This window comes from Bison bison, unplaced genomic scaffold (genome assembly GCF_000754665.1).
Source record: "Bison bison bison isolate TAMUID 2011002044 unplaced genomic scaffold, Bison_UMD1.0 scf7180017864500, whole genome shotgun sequence".
Classification (NCBI taxonomy): domain Eukaryota; kingdom Metazoa; phylum Chordata; class Mammalia; order Artiodactyla; family Bovidae; genus Bison; species Bison bison.
Genome location: NW_011495059.1, coordinates 1,928,384 through 1,950,828, shown reverse-complemented (window position 1 = coordinate 1,950,828; position 22,445 = coordinate 1,928,384). Strand labels below are relative to the sequence as shown.

Below are 22,445 nucleotides of genomic sequence, written 5' to 3'. Positions count from 1 at the left end.
GGACGGCACTGCCATCAGCCCTCCCGTGTCCAGGCGTCAGAAGCTCGCAGGGAGCCATGGAGCTTACTATCACAGGGGAGGCTTCTCTGTAAGTTTCCTGCCCACTCCAGGGGGTTGCTGCAGATACCGAGCTGTCCGGCCCGAGATCAGAGCTCTAGTGCTAGCCCAGAGATAAGGGTCTTCTTTCTAGACGATCTGTTTTCTTCAGAGGAAAACTCTGCTGAGGCCCATAATTTGTGCCCCTTTTGTTTTCAGGCCATCAATTCTCCTTGCCTCACAAGCAGTATTTTATCTCTTTCTGTCCAGAAGCCTGAGCTCCCGAGAGAGAACACATTAGGGACATGCTGACCTCTCCTGACTTCTGGGAGAGCAGAGTGAGTTCTTATCACAGTGAGCCCTGATTGCTTGTCTTCTTCCTCCTGCATCTTCCCTTTGCTGTCTACAAACTGACGTGACTTTCTTCAAAGTTATAAAACTAATGGGTGATAGGTCTTGGTGCATATTCTGTCAAATAACCATTAAATATTCCTGTCTCTCTCCCCCGTTTTCTGCTGTGTGTGCTTGTGTGTATGTATTGACATATGTATATACATACTTGAGCCATTGTCTTTGTCTATAGTTTATGCCTATCATTACATATCTACTTATATCTTTTCATTGCTGTGGAAGTCACCTATGAAACCATATATGCTCTCAATAAATGCAGGGACTAGAATGAGTTGCCCAGTTTTGGTGTGTTTATACAGGGAGGATAGCTGTTAAAAATATCCGTTCTATAACAAAAAAGATAAACCTGATTTCTAACCATTCAACCTTGTAATAGGTTAAATGATAACAAACCATTCACTGATTTTTTTTTAAAGAGTAATAAACAGAAACATGTACCAATTGAAAGAGCCAGGCAATTCAATAATAATTAGGGAAACAAAAAGTGATGAGCCTGAACAATGCTGCCTTGGTTTTGGGGATAAGTATTGAAAATGCCAACTACACAACAATGCAGTGTTTGCTTTCTCATTATACAAGGCACTAACACTAATCACCTCATTTTTGAAAGCTATGCGGCAACGGAATAAAATCCAACACCAGAAGATTGGTCTAACTGACATGCAAAAAAATACCCACATAAACATAGACCCAAATACAGTGCAAATATATAGTGGAAGAGTACTTGAGCAAATTTATATTTACCACTGATTAATGTACCAGTCTGTGCATCCATCCATCCATCCATCGACTAAGCAAATATGTTCTGAGCTCTTCCTATGCTTTAGGCACTGTGATATTAATATATACCGTAAGCATATAATAATACCTAGATGCAAATGACTCCAGTGAAAATAACAATTCTTTCTTGTTATTTTTAGTCACTGTTGCCTAAAATTTTCCTGTGTTGCTACAGAGAGAAGTACTTCAATAATTGAAGACAGACAGCGCATGCCAACATACCTTTTGTAGCCAGGCGGACACAATTGATTTTGGTCTCCTGTGAATAACAAAAGTGAGATTCCAGTTAATTTGTTGTGTTTGTTTTTTTAATATATACAAAAATATATGTATACATATTTGCATATATAGGCTTGCTTTTATATTTTTAATTATAATTTAATATTTGTCCCTTCCAGGTTTTTCCTCCAGGGGAATCACCTTTTAATTCTATTTCTTCATTTATTCTTACACTGGTGTTACTTCCACTTCCTGGCTCTCATCACCTTATCAGTTTCTTCCCCAGACAGAACTACTTCATAAATACTGCCCAGCACAGAACAATAACCGTAACACTAAGTGAGTGTGGCATGTGTGTGCTTCACTCAGTTACATGGTTAGCAGGTGGTATCAAGGGCATCTGTGAGAAGCTTAATGGGATTGCTGGGTCATGTGGTTCTATTTTTAGCTTTTTAAGGAACCTCCATCCTGTCCTCCATAGTGGCTATATCAATTTACATTCCCACAAACAGTGCAAAAGGGTTCCCTGTTCTGTATACTCTCTTCAGCATTTATTATTTGTAGACTTATTGGTGATGGCCATTCTGACCAGTGTAGTTTTGATCTGCAGAATCCAATGCCTGTCTTGCTAATACCCACATGTAAAGAACCACTGAATCTTGAAGGCACTGTATTAATCAGGATTAGTTTAGTTTAGTTGCTCAGTCATGTCCCACTCTTCGCGACCCCATGGACTATAGCCTGCCAAGCTCCTCTGTCCATGGAATTCTCCAGACAAGAATACTGGAGTGGATTGCGTTTCCTATCTCCAGGGGATCTTCCTAATCCAGGGATTGAACTCGTATCTCCTGTGTCTCCTGCGTTGCAGGTAGATTCTTTGCCATCTGAGCCAACAGGGAAGCCTTAGTCAGGAATATGCAGAATAAACCCCAAGAAATCCAGGGGCTACAAACAGCAAAGGTTTATTTTCCACTCAAACAACATGTCCAATAGAGGAGTGTGGTGGGTCTGAGGGGGAGCTGATGGTGGTGGCTGGAGGATGCTGTCATCATTGTAGCCACTCAAAGACCAAGGCTGCTACCTCCATGTTAATATAATCAGTGTTCACTGAGGCTAGAGAAAGGGATGATGATGAGTTTAGTAAGAACTGGCAACTAAAGGCTTGACATTAGAAGTAACGCTTTTCCTTTGACACAGGTTCTATCAGCTAGAGCGAGTCTAAGGGCCATGCCTGACTTCAGTGACACAGGAATTGGAGTGCTCCAAGAACCAGAAAGAGAAACAGTGGTAATGTCTACAGCAGAGTCTATGTCATCCACGCACACCTCTGAATGCTAGGAACCGTCCCTCCTATCAAACCCAAGTATGATCCCTCGTGGTCTTGATTCTGTTCTGTAGCCCACAGGAAGTCTGCCTTTGCTTGTGTAGGAAAGATGTCCAGATACTGAAAGACAGTTCTCAAGTTCATTAACATTCTTTTTCAACAATTCCTCAGATGATAAAAGCTCAAGTCCTCTGAACCAAATTAATGCTCTTCCCAGGACATCCTCCAGTTTGTCCCTCTTAATGAGAAGGGACTAGAACATAAAGCAACAGTCTATGTGTAGTCTTGTCAATATAGACTACCCAGATTACCTAGATTATTACGTATTATTATAGATTACCTAGATTATCACTATTTTCCATTTTTTCTTACTTAAACTGCATTTCTAATAACACAGCCAACATTTCACATTTTCACTGATCACAATGAATATGTCAGCAACTCTTTCCCACCAAAAAAAGAAAAAAATTTGCCTGCTTCTACATACATACGTGGTCCTACTATGAGACTCAAGTACAGAGTCACACTTGGAACTGTCAAAGCCTATCATCTTTGAATTGGTGACCAGAGCCTATTACCTTATTATCTTCACTATCTGCAAGTTTGGGGACATGCTTTTTCAACTTTATCCAGATCACTAATATAAGTAGTAACCTAGAAAATGCCAGTAACAGACTCAGTGGCATGCACTAGAATCCCTCTTCCAGGTTGGCATTCACCTGTTCATCAGAATCTCTGGTTGGTTATGCAACAGTTACTCGCTGTCTCAATTGCTTCAGAACTCAGACTCTACTGTGGTATTTTTCCAAAAACATAGCTTGAGAACAGGGTCAAAAATCACTTCAGGTACTGATGCTCTGTCTACTGCATTTCCCCAATCAGTTCAAGAACTATCTTAAAGAAGGTTGGGTTGACATGACTTGTTCTTTGGAACAAGTGTTTCCTTTTTTTTTTTTCTGTGCTGAAAGTGTTACTTTTTAAAATAATTGTTTTATTTAAAAAAATGGAAAATGCAGAAATGTTAAAACAGCATGACATATTATGATTCAAATACATGAAATATTCATTTGAAGGTGCTTATATTTCAAGAAAAACAGTTTTTTGTTTAATGAACATATCCAGGAGACAGAAAGAAAGAAGAGAGAAAAAAGCAGAACTCTCTAAATGAGATGGGATGAACTGGGAGAGTAGCACTGGCGTGTGTACACTGCTGGGTGTGAACCAGACAGCTGGCAGGAAGGTGCCGCAAAGCACAGGGAGCTTGGCTCGGTGTTCTGTGATGACCTAGGTGGGTGGGATTCAGAGGGAGGCGATGTACATATACATATAGCTGATTCACTTTGTTGTACAGCAGAAACTAATACAACTTTGCAAAGCAATTATACTACAAAAATAAATTTTAAAAATGAGATGCCAAAAAAGCTCAAGTCACAAATGAGTTAAAACTTAAAAATGATGATAAAAGTGAACAAACTAATTTTTTTTGTTTGTTTTCATGTTTGGAGGTAGAACAAAGTTCTTCAACTCCTGTTGGCTTCCATGTCTGTTCTTTGGTTTAAACAGAGGTCAGTGAACTAGACACTGAGATGGCTAAAGAAGAAAGCATGACATCCAGAGAACTGAGAAATTGTGTTGGATGGGAAGTGCCAAGAGATATCTCCAACTTTATACTAATACAAAGAAAAAAAAAAGATTTTGCATGTACTGTATCAGGAAACTTGTCAATTCTGTGCAATACTGTTAAATATAGCAATGGGCAATATAGTGAGGTCTTTACTGATGGGGGTAATTTGTAAATATGTGTCTAGACTTTAAAGAGAGTCAACCTAATCTCTTTGTATCTAAGAATCTATTCTCATGGAATGACCTTAAATGCAGAAGAAGCTTTATATTCAAAGTCATTGCTTCCAGTACTCTTTATAAAAGTGAAAATGAAGACGAACATATCTGCCCAACTCTATAGTCATGGTAAAGAAAGTGGAGGTCTCTTTACACAGTGAAGTTTTATAAGGCTGATAATGAAAATGGTCGAGAGCCATGTAATAACATGCAGTAATACACATAAAAAATAATTAATGAATAAAGCACAGTTTTTATTTAACATGCCAATCTAAGCATTTAAAAAATAAGTCCTAAAGAAATATACTAAATCTTAAAAATGGTTGCACAGTGAAGTATAACATATTGATACATGCAGACAAACACACTAATTTTAAATGCAGTTTGCCAAATCTTTCACAAAGTGAACACACACTTTATGACCAGCATCCAGATCAAAACACCCAAAATTACCAGCACCTCCGAAAAACCCTTCACGCTCCTTCTGGGTCACTTCCTCCCCACAAAGGTGAAGGCTAATGTGTCTTTTGTGGGACTTGATGGACATGAGTTTGAGTAAACTCTGGGAGCTGGTGATGGACAGGGAAGCCTGGTGTGCTGCAGTCCATGGGATCACAAAGAGTTGGACGCAACTGAGTAACTGAACTGAACTCATTTAAAAATGTGTCCCAGTAAAGGGAATATTGGGTAACCACAACGGTTTATTCTACTGCCTTCTTCACTGGATCATTTATAGAACTTTCTAATTCTCCTTAGAATCATCTTCACTGCCAAAGCTGCATGCATGAAAGTGAGCCATTTCCTAACACTACGTCCTCCACCTGAATCTATTAAACTGTTTTCTATCATCTAAAGCACTTGTCTGATTATGTTTAACTCTCCTCGGCTCTCACAAACATGACACTGACATATCTGTTTTCTCCCAAGTTCCTGACATCTTTAATTCCATAACCAATTTGTCTTTGTTGGTTAGAATCAGGTACAGAATAACAAAGTCCTAAGTCACTCCCTTGACCTTCTAGGTGATTGAACTGTTAGCAAGCAAGTCAGGAACACACTGGAAATTCTGCGTCTGATCACACAGGAAGTCTGGCCTGTGGACATTTACCCAATCAGTTCTGTAAAAAGGAAATGAGTACTTTCCGTGTGTCAGATTATATAAGGCTTTGGAAAGAGAAAAAGCATTTGGTGTATTTTCTGTTCCATCTCCACAGTACAAGACAATTTCATGTTCCCATTATTTTAGCCTCACTCACATTCCACTTCCTACTCTAGACTTGCAAATCTGCACACAGGAATGTATCACCTTGGGGTAATATACTGTCCTAACTGCTGGGTTTCTGTTGAGACCTGCTTCTACTCAAGGATCTGCTAGTGCTGGGACTTTTCCAGCAGTTCAGTGTTAAAGACTCCACACTTCCAATGCAGGGGGCTCAGGTTCAATCCCTTGTCAGGAACTGAGATACCACACATTGCGTGGCAGAGCCAAAAAGCTAAAAAAAAAAAAAGGATCTGCCAGTGCTGTGCAACAGAGCAGCTCATTGGCCCTCTCTGTGGCTCGATTTCCCCACCAATCAAATGACAGAGAAAGGGATGGGGAAGCCCACTTTGGTAGAGTAAGTGGGATATTCTAAGGTTGCTTCCAGTTCTTTCAGTACACTATCTTCTTGACGTCATATCATATCATCCATCCAACTCACAACAAACGGGCTTTTTTTTTTTTTTTAAATCAAAATGCCTTATACCTATATCTACTTACCTACGTATAAACTCCATTTAGAGACTAGGCCAAGTCTGACTCATTCAACCATCCACTTATCCATCCATCCTTCAACTACTTAACTGAAATTATAGGCTATCTAATTGAAGGGCTTATAGGAACTTCTGTCTATTATCCAGGAGGACTTAGGTTACATTGTACTCCCAAGCTGGTCAAGAAGCCCCCGTACCTGGGGAATACATAAAATTCTCATTGCACCATCAGACTGCCCTACTTAATAAGGTGGGGATTTAGCCCTGATCTCATCATTTTCAAAGACTTTTCCCAGTTGCCCTAACTCATATTTTTGCCTTCTCTAAGACTAAGCTGTCTCAGCTCATATTATGAGATTTAGCCCTAACCCCAGAGTCTTTCTACAGTTTTCGCATCTTCTTAGGCTTGTGCCTTCATTTTTCTCTTAGACTGGGACCCCCACTTCACTCCTCATTCATTTGGTCAGTCAATCAACAAGTATGCATTGATATGATTGTCACTGAAAATGTTCATCATTACTGAATTATCACTACGTGCCAGGCATTGAGCTGCACACACAGGGATGAGCAGAGCAGACATGGTCCCCATCCTCATGAAGCATGCAAACATTATCTTTCTAACACTTGCAGCAAACAACAGATAACTATTCTCATGAGTAAACACCTGATTACAAGTTGCAATACACTATTAAGAGAAGTGTTGGGTGCTATATATGTGTCCAGAAGACGACAAGGGATGTGGGTGGGAATGAAAGAGGGCTTACCACATTGAGCAAGAACTATTTAACCTAATATCTGGAAGATAAGTATCATGGAAGGGTGTCCCAGATTCAGGGACCGATGCACAAAGGCCTGGGAGAGGGAAAACACGAGGTGCAGTCAAAGACATAAAGAAGTCTGGGGTGTTTACACCATCATGAAGTACGCAGAGAATGAGATCAGATGAAGCTAGAGGCATAAGCTTGGTAGAGCCCTTTAGACTGCAGGGTTTTGGTATATATTTTAAGAACAACAGACAGCTATCAAAGATTAATGAGCAAGAATAAAATTTTCAGATGTTTATTTTTTTAAAGTGCAGAGGCTGCTGTAGAGAGAACAGACTTACATTGCAAGAGAAGCTAGTTGTTGGGGAGAGGGTGATGCTGACATCTAACTGAGAGACGCTAGTGCCTTGGACCAGGAGATTGGCTGCAGAGATCTTGCCTGCCTCTCACCTTTGGAAAGCCTTTCTCGGCTCTGCTTGACCCCAGAGTCCTTCACCATCTCCCCCCTCCCCCCATGCTTCTGGGGCTGATACATGTTGGGTCCTCAGTCTAGGCTCTCTGCAGCCCAATTTCCCATGATGCCCTTCCAGCGCCCTGATCCCTAAGCTGTTGTTTGACCTCAATGTGGCTCATTCACTTAGCATGACAGTCCCTGAAAGCATCAGTAAGGAAAAAAACAGAAAAGAGGAAGGCTCTCTTTTCCTAAGGTACGTGTTTTGAATATTGTATTTTTCATTCTTATAACAAGGCTGAAATGGATAGCACAATGCCCCACTTCTCTTTTCTTGTGAAACAAAATTAAATAACATTTCCCAGGGTTACTCAGATAGTAAGCCAAGCAAAATACCCTTTAAGCAAATGGCCTTCTTTTCTGAGGTATCTTGGCAAATATGTCTTTGACATGAGGTCAGAGGCCCTTTCTTGGCTTGTCCACAGGCAGACAGTGATGATAGGGCAGAGCCACATTTTGAAAAACAGGCCAAGCAATTTGTATGAAGAAATTCTGTTTTGACCCAAAACAGGACCCTGAGAAATCAGAAAGCCAGTGATGGAAAAGGAAAGCAGAGATCTGCCTCTGGAAACCGAGCAGCCCAGAACCATTAGAACTAGGTCACCTGGCAGGCCCATCCTCTGGAGGAAAATGCGTGAGGGATACCTTTCAAGGCATGAAAGGGACACAGTACCCTTTGAGATATCACTTCCTAATAAACACGTATGCTGCCATCTGCAAACCTGCAGTCACCAACAAGAGGCAAAGTACAGCTGCCAGGTGAAGGCGACTTGGCTGTTGGTGACATATTCTTCTCACTGATAGGTGTTCATCACCAACCTTATTAGATTTTCCTTGAAGGCAACAGGCCCTGCTTCAGGCAATAGCCGTGGCCCTGACCCCAACTCTAGGGAATGAAACTCCCAAGTCATTTATTGCATTTTATAAATGCAAGCCATTTATTCAGAAAAGTCACTATTAGACTCAAGCTCTGAAAATCTTTTGTGTTATCTCTCTGGATGCAGACTCAATTGGCTTAACTCACTAGTGCTCTGGAACTTCCCTCAATCTGACTGCTCTCATCAAGGGCAGTGAAGGCTTTCATATGGTCAGCTCTAAAAATCTCCAACCACATTATCTTTAATGTCTCATCAATTGCAACTGATCACTTTCTCTCTGACTCTTTCTCCTCTTGCTTTTGAGATCACTCTACTCTCAGCTTTCTCTCTTACCTCACTGTCTGCTCCTAATCCTTTTTTTTTTTTTTTTAATTTAAATTTTATTTTATTTGGCCAGACATTTATTATCTGCTTGACCTCCAAATATTGGAGTGGAGTGGTCTCATTGTATATCCTTCTTCATCTGTGTTCCAATTTTCTCAATAAAAGGTTACATTTAGTTACAAGGCATTAAGTATTAAATCCTTCAGTTCAGGTCAGTTCAGTCACTCAGTCATGTCCGACTCTTTGCTACCCCATGAACTGCAGCACGCCAGGCCTCCCTGTCCATCACCAACTCCCGGAGTTCACCCAAACTCATGTCCATTGAGTTGGTGATGCCATCCAGCCATCTCATCCTCTGTCGTCCCCTTCTCCTCCTGCCCCCAATCCCACCCAACATCAGGGTCTTTTCCAATGAGTCAACTCTTCACGTGAGGTGGCCAGAGTATTGGAGTTTCAGCTTTAGTATCAGTCCTTCCAAAGAATACCCAGGACTGATCTCCTTTAGAATGGACTGGTTGGATCTCCTTGCAGTCCAAGGGACTCTCAAGAGTCTTCTCCAACACCACAGTTCAAAAGCATCAATTCTTCAGCACTCAGCTTTCTTCACAGTCCAACTTTCACATCCATACTTGACCACTGGAAAAACCATAGCCTTGACTAGATGGAGCTTTTAAATCCTTGCTGCTGCTAATTCACTTCAGTCATGTCTGACTCTGTGCAACCCCATAGACGGCAGCCCACCAGGCTCCCCCGTCCCTGGGATTCTCCAGGCAAGAACACTGGAGTGGGATGCCATTTCCTTCTCCAATGCATGAAAGTGAAAAGTGAAAGTAAAGTCGCTCAGTCGTGTCCGACTGTTAGCGACCCCATGGACTGCAGCCTACCAGGCTCCTCCGCCCATGGGATTTTCCAGGCAAGAGTACTGGAGTGGGATGCTCAAATTTCTAACATAGTATTCCAGAGATTCGGGCACATTTACAAATCTCCAAAAGAGAACTCTGTTACTCCCTTCCTTTCTATGCCAGATGTTATATATCTACCAGTTTTCCCCATTTCAGTAAATGTAACCACTATCTATCCAGTTGATTAAGTAAAAAAACCTGGGAGTCATCTTTGATTCTTCTAGTTCCATAATTTCCAACAAGCAATCCACAGTCAATTCCTGCTGACTCTTAATAGTTGAAGAAAATGGTAACCATCTAAAATCAAATCTCCCAACTTATCTTTCAAAAAGACAAAACAGGAAAACAAGAAAAAAAATAAAGTTATACATAATTCACAACCTCAAGATCATTAAAATACATAGAACCCTCAAAACGTCACAGTCCCTGTTAGTAACAAGCACTGCAGTTGAATGAAGTATTTCTAAGGCTCTCATCATAAGCTTTTGCGGAGAGCCAGGGCTGTAAGGAAAAACAACACGAAAGAGAGAAAAGGTAAGCTGGTAGAGGTCATAAGGTTTTATAAAACGATCTTCAGAAAGACCAAGCTCCTATGTGTGAAAATTCTGAAAAAGAATCCTGCCAGAATAAGGAACTGACTACATGAAAACAACTTGTAAAGCCATACATAATTCAAGGTGGTAATCTTCCATAGGTATCACTTATGGGGGGAAATAGGGTAAAAAGAAAGGAGCAGTGTCTCTGGGAGACTGGATAATGAAAAGGAAAGAGGCAAAGGGGGGAATTTTAAGACTCTGTAGTCAAGAGAGAATAACAACAGCAACAACAAGTCAGAGAGCACACAAACCGTCATTTGTCGTAATACAAAAAACTCAGTCATCCATTAAAAAAAGACACAGCACTACCTTATCAGAATATACAATCCTTTTTTAAATTTAAATTTTATTTTATTTGGCCAGACACTTTTCATCTGCTTGACCTCCAAATATTGGCGTGGTCTCATTTTATATCTCTTTTCATCTGTATCCCAATTTTCTCAATAAAAGATTACATTTAGTTACAAGACTTTAAGTCTTAAATCCTTATGATGCTCAAATTTCTGTTTCTAACAGTGGTATTCCAGAGATTCAGGCTCACATATCCACCTACTACTGTGTTTTTGAACCTCAAATTTACAAAATGAATAAGTGGAAGGAAGCAAATCAAGCTATTATATAAGAAGAAAACATAAAATAAAAGCCAAAACTTCCCAAGTGATAAAAATCCACCTCCTCTCCCAAAATTAAAAACCAGAAGAAAACTGTAACACAGTACACCAAACGGAATTAAATCTTCTCAAACAACTTTGAATTAGAAATGTAAATATTAACAACTGAAATCCATAAAGAATTAGCAAAAAAAGAGGGCTGACTGAACTCAGAGGGGAAAAGAAAACAAAAATAAAAGCACTCAGAAATGAAGATTAAATGACAAGATATCCAAGGGAAACTTTTAATAAGGGGCATTGAAGAAAGAGAAAGACAACCAAGGGAATGAAAATGAGATCAAGAATAAAGTAACAAGGGTCCATGAAAAAGGGCTTAAAGAGAAGAGAAAGAAGATCTGATATATGTATACTTGAAATCCCTGAGAAGGCAGATTAAGTAATTAAATAAGCAAAAATTTGTAACAAAAATCTGAGGAAAACATATGAAGAGATGACCTGAGGCTACACCCTGAAAGGATTCAAAGACCTGAAAGATCTATTCCAAGATCCTAGAAAAACTACTGAACTTAAAAAAAAAAAAGTTTCCAAAGACTTAAGGCAAAAAGGATCAAACAATTTACAAGGGCAACAGAATTAGGCTATCATGAGCTGTCTCCAAAGCAACATACAGGACAAAAAATATGAAGCAGCATTTTCAAGAAACTAAAAGAAATTATGAGCCAAGGATTTTATAGCTAGCCAAGTATTTTTCAATTATCAAAACTATAGGAAAACAACTTGCAATATTCAATCACTCAGAGATTCCTGCACTCATGAGTCTTCCTTGAGAAATATAACAGAAGATAAGCTTCATTCAACAAAGAGATGACTGAGGAAGTTTTGGCAAAAGGTTTGATGGTAAGCGTTTAATATATTTAATTGTAAATCTCAGACTAAATGAAGGTAGGGGCATAGTTGAAAGCAGAATATGTAAATGTTATAGTTTCTTGAAAATAATGGAAGTAAAAATGAGAGAAAGAAGAAACAGGGTAAGAGAAGAAAGATGAGAGTGGAGTAAGTTCATTGACTGCTGTATGGGCAATAGAGGAAAGTCAAGGCACACCATAAAAAATGGACAAAGCGGTGATGTCTGCAAGATGGCAGAATAAGCCTGTACACTCCTCTTTCCAAAGAAACATCATTTTGACAACCATCCCTGGACAACAGTGCCTTTGTGGGAATTTGGAAGTCCAGAAGAGAGGACCCAGCCCCCCAGTGGAGCAAAAAGTCTCACAACAGAAGCACTAAACAGCCACACTTTACCTTTTTCCCAAAGTGGCCCAGCTCAGTGCCACGAGAGACCCCACAGGGGAAACGAGAGCGTTGGGAGTGACCCACTCCCCCAGCTATGCCAGATGCTGCCCAAGAGGCCTATTTCTATCATCTCAACCTGAAAACTGAGCGGATCAGCACGGATGAATAGCATGGGGCAGTTAGGACCTGGGAAAAGATAATGTAGTATATACAGATGATAGACTATTAATGACCTTAAAAAGTAGGAGAACCTGTTATTTGCAACAACATGGATGAACCCAGAGGACACTAGACTGAGTGAAACAAGACAGACACAGAAGAACAAATACTGTATGATTTTACTTCTATGTGGAATTGGGGCAAGCTGAACATATGCAGAGAGTGGTGGTTGCAGTGGCCAGAGCATAGAGGAAATGGGGAGATGCTGATCCAAGAGTTAACAGGGTGCATAAGTTTTGGAGGTTTGTATATTACTTGCTTTTCATACTTGGAATTTGCTAAGAGAGTAGATCTTAAGTACTCTCACCACACACAACAGTGACTATGAGAGGTGATGAATTTGTTAATTAGCTTGATTATGGCAATCATTTCACAATGGAAGGAAGGGTGAAGGGACAAATTAGGGGTATGGGATTAACAGATACTAACTACTATGAATAAAATAGATGAGCAACAAGGATATACTGTATAGCTCAGGGAATTACAACGATTATCTTATAATAACTTATAATGGAGTATAATCTTCAAAAACATTGAATCACTATGCTGTACACCTGAAACTAATATAATATTATAAATCAACTGAAAAGAGATTTATAATTTTAAATTATAAAGAGATTTATAAATTTTAAATTTATAATTTATAATAACTTCAAAAAGAACCCAAAACAAACCATAATGCCCATCATGTTGTACATCTTAAATATACACAATTCTTATTTTTTAATTACACTTCAACAATGCTGGGAAAAATGCTGGCAGGAAGAGGTTAAATAAGAAAGGATAAAATACATTGAAAAGTATAAGAAAAAAGATAACTATTAGAACAAAAATAAAAAGCTTTCTAAACATCAAAAGAAACTTTAAAATAAAAGAAGAAAACACATCAGCAAGAATTACAGAATTAACATAGTAAATTATGATATAAAGAATATGTGATAGATTTGAAACCAAACATAACAGTCACATCAACAAACGTGAATGGGTTTAACCCATATAATTACATGGGAAAGATTTCAAAGGTCTCATAAAGCAAGACCCAACTATCTGGTATATAAAGGGCTTCCCTGGTGGCTCAGACAGTAAAGAATCTGTCTGCAATGCAGAAGACCTGGGTTCAATGCTTGGGTTGGGAAGATGCCCTGGAGAAGGGAATGGCTATCAATATTCTTGCCTGGAGAATTCTGTGGACAGAGGAGCCTGGCAGGCTGCACATCATGGGGTCACAAAGAGTCTGGCATGACTCAGAGACTAACAGTTTCTATTTCACTTTCGTATCTAAAACAAAGTCATTCTGAAAGACAACAATAAAGGAATGAGAGAAAGTATAAGTGGCAAAAAAACACCAAAGAATAAACAAATGAACAAAATAAAGCTATAGCAGTGATCCTGATATCAGAGTTATAAAATGCAATTTAAAAAGTATATACATATACATATATATATAAAACAAAGAACACTTTACTGTTAAATCCACAATTAAAAAGAAAGGTAGCAGGCGTGAGAATCTATGCACCAAAAGCCACAATGATCACCTTTATGAAGTAAAAGGAGAAGAAGGGGATGACAGAGGATGAGATGGTTGGATGGCATCACTGACTCGATGGACATAAGTTTGAGCAAGCTCTGAGAGTTGGGGATGGACTGGGAAGCCTGGCATGTTATAGTCCCTGGAGTCACAAAGAGACATGACTGAGTGACTGAACTTAACTGATGAAGTAAAAACTACAGAAGATACCAGAATAATAGAAGACTACTGTCAATATAAGACAGATCAAGTGGCAAAAAAAAAAAAAAAAAAGGCAAGGATACAGAGAGCTAAAATAATTAAGCAGATCTTGTGGCTATGTGTCAAACCCTACAGCCTGATATCAGAGAAAGGCCTTCTCCTTATGAGCTTATGAAGCATTCAGAAAACTTACCATATATCAGCTAATTAAGAAAGCACTGCTATGTTGAATAAAGTAGAAGTATTTTAAGAAATATTCCATGGATATAATATAGTAAAGTGATAATTAAGAGTATGAAAGAAAAAACCTAAATAGGTCCATCCACCTGGAAATTCACAAAATAATTTCTTTTGGCTAACTTCTAGGTGAAAGGGGAAAGTGTAAACAAAAATTTAAATATTTTTAAACAAAATGATGAAAACGCTACATATTGGAATCTATAAAAACCATTTAAGCAGTGACTAAGTAATATCAGTAAAATGAAAGAATGAAAAAAATAAGTTTTCATCTAGAAAAGAAAGAAAACACAGGAGCATAGAAGGGAATAATAAAGGCAAAAGCTGAGGTTATTGAAATAGAAAAGACAAAGATACTAGAAAAAGGAAAAAAAAGAGGAAGCATCAATGTATAAGGATGGCAAGAAGGAAATAACCACTGAAAAAGAAGAAACTTTTAAAAATGAGACAACTTTTCAGACCTCTGAAAACAATTCTGAAAAACTAAATGGACTTGATAATTTCCTAGAAAAGTATAGCTTATAAAATAGATTTGATTAGAGATAAAAGCAACAGGTCTAATTTCACAGAATAAATAGAAGAAGATATGAAAGAGCCACCTCAGAAGAAAAACACCCCACTGAATTGTTTTCATAGGGAATTTTCTAGTAAATTTTTATTTTTTTTAATTTTATTCTTTTTAATTTTATTTTATTTTTAAACTTTACAATATTGTATTAGTTTTGCCAAATATCGAAATGAATCCACCACAGGTATACATGTGTTCCCCATCCTGAACCCTCCTCCCTCCTCCCTCCCCATACCCTCCCTCTGGGTCATCCCAGTGCACCAGCCCCAAGCATCCAGTATTGTGCATCGAACCTGGACTGGTGACTCGTTTCATATATGATATTATACATGTTTCATTGCCATTCTCCCAAATCTCCCCACCCTCTCCCTCTGCAACAGAGTCCATAAGACTGTTCTATACATCAGTGTCTCTTTTGCTATCTCGTACACAGGGTTATTGTTACCATCTTTCTAAATTCCATATATATGCGTTAGTATACTGTATTGGTGTTTTTCTTTCTGGCTTACTTCACTCTGTATAATAGGTTCCAGTTTCATCCACCTCATTAGAACTGATTCAAATGTATTCTTTTTAATGGCTGACTAATACTAGTAGATTTTTAAAGATAAGATAGTACTGACAGAAATTGTTTTACAGCATGGAAAATGGAGTTCTGTTTTTTAATTAATATATTTTTAAAATTTTATTTTATTTTGGAGCATAGTTGATTAGCAGTGTTTTGATAATTAAAGGTGTACAGCAAAGTGATTCAGTTATTCCCACATAGGTTGTTAACATAGTATTGATCTCAGTTTCCTGTGCTATACAGCAGGTTCTTGCTGGTTATCCATTTTAAATATAGCAGTGTGTACATGTCAGTCTCACGCTCCCCAATTATCCAAAAATGTTCTCAGTTTTAAAAGAAACCAGTATAACATTGACACCTAAATTTAGGGGAGATAATACCAAACAAACAAACAAACAAACACGAGGGAGAAATTATAGACCAATCTTAATTTTGAATGTGTAAAACTACTACATAACATGTTGGTGAATCGAATTCAACACTGCATTGAGAAAAAAAAAATGCTATGACCAAGTGGAATGTATCATAGAAACGCAAGAGTGGTTGGATGTTAAGAAATCTACTCATATAGTATACTATATTAGCAGATAAAAGGAAAACTCATATTATCTCTACTAAGGAAGAAAAAGCATTTGACAAAATTTATACCCATTCCTTATTTAAAAAAAAAAAAAGCTCAAGAAAACAGAAATCGATCACTTAATGGAAATCTACTAAAGGCATTCTCTTTAAGATCAAGAGTAGGATGACCTCCATTTCCACCACTGCTTTACATCATATTGGAAGTTCTGGTCAGTGCAATTGGATAAAAGAAATCAATTAGAAGCATACAGATTGGAAAATAAACTTTAAAACATTTGCTTGTAGATGATGTAACAGTATATCTGAAGATTAACAAAGAGTCAATGATAAAGGTAGCAGGATATAAAATTAACATATAAAGTGAATAGTAACCACAAACACAATTGACCTCACATAGAGGCTGCCATGCAGCAAATCTCATCCACAATGGCAACAAAGATTAAATACTTAGTGTTAAGCTCAGCAAGAACTGCAAAATCTATACGCAGAAAACTTAACGACAGTCCTGAAAGACACAAAAGCAGACTTGAACAAACAGAAAGACATTCTCTGTTCTCAGCTAGGATAATTCAACATCTTAAAGATATTAGTTCACCCTAATTAATGTAAAAGTTTAGTGCAATTCCAGTTAAATTACTAATAGGCTTTTTATGAAGCTAGAAAAGTTACCGCTAAAACTTTTATGAAAAAATGAACACCCAAGAAGAATGAGGAAAGCACTAGAAGAGAAAATCCAGGTTCGGGGACTTGCCTTATCAGATGTCAAGGCATTGAGCCTTTACAATTAAAACTATGTGGTACTCCCTGGAAAAGGAAATGGCCACCCGCTCCAGTATTCCTGCCTGGAAAATTCTATAGACAGAGGAGCCTGGTGGGCTATAGTCCATGGGATCACAAAGAGCTGGATAAAACTGATCGTTCACACACAGACACACACACACACATACACAGTGTGGTATTAGTGCATAAATAGTCAAATAGGTGGGTGGAATACAATTTCAGGTTTTTCCAGAAAAAGACACAAGAACATATGAAAATTTAAAATATGAGGAAAATGGCACCTCAAATTATTGGGGTAAAGATGGATTTTTTAATAAATGTTGCTAGGACAACTAAACAGACATTTGGGAAAAAAGATAAAATTAGACACATACTTTATACCATGCACAAAAATAAACACCAAACATCAGAAATGTAAATGTGAAAAACATTTAAACTTGTATAAGTTCTGGAAGCAAACAGGGTGAATTCTTTTATAATCTCGGTATAAGAAAGGCTTTTTCACAATGTCTCAAAGTCTAGGTGTAACTTTAAAAACTGATGCATTTGACTACATTTTCAGGGGTGGGACAAAAATATTATAAGCAAAGTCCAGAAAATTACAACATATACCACAGATAGACCTGTGGCGGATTCATTTTGATATTTGGCAAAACTAATACAATTATGTAAAGTTTAAAAATAAAATAAAATTAGAGGAAAAAAAAAATAAATAAATAAAGTGCTAGAAAAAAAAAAAAAAAAAAAAAAAAAAAGAAAGTTAATATCTTAAAAATTGTGGGGAAAAAGGTAAAAATCCTGATAGAAAATTGGGCAAAGACAAACACATATAGTTAAAAATTAAATAAAAATATCTCCTAAATATATGAAATGATGTTAATCTTATTTTTTATAAGAGAGAGGAAATTAAAGCTACATTGTGATACAATTTCTTCCTATAACTTGGACAAAAATTAGTTAGACCACACAAACTATTGGTGAGGCCACAGAGAAACAATTTGAAACACTGCTGGATGAGAATTGATTCAGCCTTTAAGCAAGGGAATTTAAACACATCTATCAAAACTAGATATTTGTCTACCTTTTGATCCAACAATTCCTCTTCCAGGAATATACGCTGAAGACACACTTTTTACAATATATATTAGAAAAAATATATATGTACACAATACTTTATTGCAGCAAAATTTGCATTTGAAAAATATTGGAAACAATCTATACGTCCACACATACAAAGTGATTGAGTAAATTAAGATACATCGACATAATGGTTGGGAAGATCGCCTGGAGAAGGAAATGGCAACCCATTCCAGCACTATCGCCTGGAGAATTCCATGGACAGAGGAGCCTGGTGGGCTACAGTCCATGGGGTGACAAAGAATCGGACATGACTGAGTGACTAACACTTTCATTTCACTTTTCACTTTCATCCCCACACCTGCTCAGTGCAAGCCCTGAATAAATGATTGTTGGATTTTTATCCTCATCACTATCATCAGAGAAGAGCATGACCAACGATGACACAATTTTTCAGAATAAACAAATATGGACAAGGTATGGGAAACCAGGTTCAAGACATGGCTTTGACCTTGGACAAATCACTTCCCCACTCCGGACTTTAGTTACTCATTCTGCAGAAAGAAAGGAACTGCACACCCTATAAGCTCCCTTCCAAAACTACATCTCATGCTTCCCATTCCTCAGCATCAGGACTTTGATGGAGCAGCTGTATAAATTATCCCCTAATTGGGATGTCAGAACCGTGGTTCCTCTGGGCCTCATGGAGAGAGGCTTCAATCTTCCACCAGGGACTGGAGACTCTCAGGACTAAACCTGAGCTGTCCTTCATGCCTCCCTGCACAGCTCTTATCTGACCTTAATGATCCCCACTCTCAGTGAGTGATCCTTTGAGCTGTAATTACTAATTGATGTTTGTAAAGTCTTTGAAATTCTCAGGTGACAGATGTAATCAAAGGCCAATTTATTATGATAATTGTTATTAGTACAGCTCCACATTATTTATTGATGTTAACGGCCGGGCCAGCAGGTGTTTCAAGATTGAGCAGGGGACTGAGGCTGGCCATGTTTGCAGGGAGAAAGAGAACAAATGTGGATGTGGTGGGGAGGGCTGGAGGTCTTTTAGGGGCTCCTGCTGGTCGCAGTTCAGCCGGATTCTACTTTGTGTGGTTGTGACTCAGCATGAAGCATGGCAATAACTACAGGACCACCTCACAGCTTCTTACACGTACAGGTTCAAATCCAGGTCCATCTCTTCCTTCTGGTTTTGCTTCAGCAAATCAGAGCTGCTCTGAGTCTTGGCTTACTCATCTGTTTAATGAAGATACATACAGTATCATGTTTGCTGTGGCTGGATAATGGCTTTGAGGTAAGTAAAAGTGGATGTGAGAAGACCAGCTTGTGGGGGTGGGGGTGGGCTTGCTGAGGTTTCCCAAGGAAAAGATGATGGTATTCAGAATGAGGATGGTGGCACTGGAGATGAAAAATGTATGTGGATTGGAGAGAATATTAGAGTGGAGAACCAGCAGGACTTCGTGACAATTGGAAATAGATAGTGAGGTATATCTTGGGTAACCCAGACTTCTGAGATAGAAAAGTCTGAGAGATGTTTTTGAAGGGAAGGAATTATTTTAAACTGCCTACTATTTCCCTCAGTCTTGGGTAGATTTATTTGAATCTCCCTTCAAAAATGCTTCCTGACAAACTGAGTTTTTGAGTTTGCAAAGTTGGGAGCCATGATGAAAAAGATGGAACCTGACCCAAATTTAGCCTTCAAGGAGGGCCTACAGAAGAACTAACTTCCGCACATGTCCTTCTATAAACACAGTATTCCTGACCTTTCTTTTGGAATCTCACCCTCTTTCTCTCCTTGATGTATCAGGTAGGTCAGCTGGTACCTTTGCATACCCTGGACTTCACTGATTTTACTTCTCATTCCTGATTGAGCAAACATTTTTACCCCATCTGTCTATTCAAATGTTTGTGCACTCAGATTTTGCTTTTTCTTTCTTCAGTAAATCCCCACATCCTGCCTCATACTTATTACCAGTGATATTCTAATAATATCTGACCCGAATTCAGTGCTTATTGACCACAAACCACTATGATAGGCATTTTAAAATGCATCATCTTGTTAAAAATTTACAAACATTTTTATATGGTTGATACTATGGGCATCAAAATGTTCTGAATGAGAATGAGACTCAGAGAGTCTAAATCACTTGTCTAAGATTGCATAAGGTCATTGCCAATCTACGCAATTGGAAAGACCCCATGCTAGGCATATTTATAAAAAAATTATGGGGGGGGGAAGCTTTGAGAACCATTAGTCTTATTTAATGGCATTAATGTATTAATGCTGCTATACAGCACAAGAAACAGAATCCTTGAGTGTAAGTGGCTTCGTTAAATTTCAGTTTACTCTTGTATGACAATACTGTTGGAGAAGGAACTCATGGAGTGTGTGAGCACAAACGATACTGTGATGTTAACTGGTATCTCCTCAAGGTTCCTTACATAAGGATACATGCGATACAATCCCTCTCATAAAAAGCAGGCACGTGTTTCTATCCAGTAAGAGAAACTATGCGAACCTGCCAGATGCCCCTTTTTGCCTTGGCTTCCAGGAAGCTCAAGAAGTAGAAGCAATGTTCTCCTTCATTAGCCACATAGACTATAACTCTGGCCCAATGATAACCTTTCTACCAGTAAGATTCTTGGGTTAAAATTTAACTGAATATGGTTACATATTCATATGTACATGAGTACACTCACATATGTACATGAATATTTACATGAATATGTACATACATACACCCACATGCTAAAATGTTTATGTGAATGGAAGTCGATATGTATATACACATAATGCTGAATTTCTACCCACAAATTCATACATATCCATGTTAGCAACACCTTCCTTTGAAAGAATGTGCAAAGAGTTATCATTCCTCTTATTTATTCCTCACAAAGATCCCTGTGAGTTTGGGTGGTCATATCTCATCCCCACTTGACTGATGTGGAAACTGGAGTTTAGTAGACCAACATCCACTTCATGTAGCTATAAAATGACTTAAACTCATGAATCCACTTGCCAAATTCAGAGTTTTCCCCACTTTTTCACCATTTGTGAGCCAACTGGGCTGAACTTCATGGAGACTCTCCATTTGGAAGGGGCCTGATAGAGGCAGAAAATCTGCTGTATGGAAACTTAGGCTGCCATTTCCATGAACCTTTTGGGGATGGGTGTCTGGAGCATTGACGCCTTGATTCAGACTGACAAGATTATCAGCTGTCAACATTTGAGTAACCTTCATTTCCTTATCCAAATGAGTTTAAAATATTGCATTGAAAAGAAAATGTTCTTGGTCCCTCAGCTCTCATACCATGATAATAAAATCTGTAGGAACTGTAAGTGAGTGAAATAATAAATTAGCAACCTGGGAGAGCTCATCTTGGTATTTGTACAAGGTGACACTTGGGGAATTTCTCTCCATGTGGAAAGAGAAGTCTGAGACCTAACAGGGCTTCAACAGAAATTCAGAGCTTTCTAGAGCAAGTGATAAGACTCAAAGGGTTGAATGGAGACCTGGAGGGAGACATGCCCAAGGGGTTTGGTGATCCCCAGGAGAGAGAATCCAGTGAGGACTGGGAAGGAGGCCTGGGCAGGTAGATGGGGCATGGAACCCAGCCTCTGGGGACAGATAAGAACTAGGCAGGGACGTTTAGCAGGTCAAAGCTTTCCAAAGTGGTTACAGAAAGATGTGATGATAATCCTGGATTCCTAATGTTCATTTTTCAGTTCTCCTTCCCATTTTTCACAGAGCTAATAAAATCCAGAAATATGTTCCTGACATAGGACTATGGCAACGGAGTCTGAAAAAGGATATATGGAGGCCTTTGATTCACAGTTTTTTGCTACATTGGCTCAGCCACTGATGGTTAGGAGAGATCTAAGGTTTTCAGATGCCTCTCAAACACACTGTATGGTAGACTTTGAAGAACCATGGTCTTTTAAAGTGGAACACTCTGTTGGACTCTGTGGGAGAGGGAGAGGGTAGGATGATTTGGGAGAATGGCATTGAAACATGTATAATATCATATAAGAAACGAATCGCCAGTCCAGGTTTGATGCAGGATACAGGATGCTTGGGGCTGGTGCACTGGGATGACCCAGAGGGATGGTACGGGGATGGAGGTGGGAGGAGGGTTCAGGATGGGGAACACATGTACACCCGTGGCGGATTCATGTTGACACATGGCAAAACCAATACAATATTGTAAAGTAATTAGCCTCCAATTAAAATAAATTTATATTAAAACAACAATAATAAAGTGGAACAGTGTCACAGGGAGTGCTAGACATTTCTTGACCATATCCCCATGGAGGTAAACAGAAAGTTGTTAGCAAAATTCTTCCATCTGTGTGAAGTAACTGAGATACTATGAGATTTCATGATGCTTCTGGTGGTACAACCCATGCACTGATTTAAATGGAGTCACTT

General features: G+C 38.6%; 1 protein-coding gene across 1 annotated transcript in view; it reads right to left on the bottom strand.

Moving 5' to 3' along the window:
• Window positions 1–22,445, bottom strand: part of PTPRT (protein tyrosine phosphatase, receptor type, T) — an 839,242-nt gene that overhangs the window by 213,621 nt on the left and 603,176 nt on the right. The window contains exon 12 of the mRNA XM_010829234.1: window positions 1,450–1,486. Coding sequence (XP_010827536.1) covers window positions 1,450–1,486 — 37 coding nt within the window. The remainder of the gene's footprint in view (window positions 1–1,449; window positions 1,487–22,445) is intronic.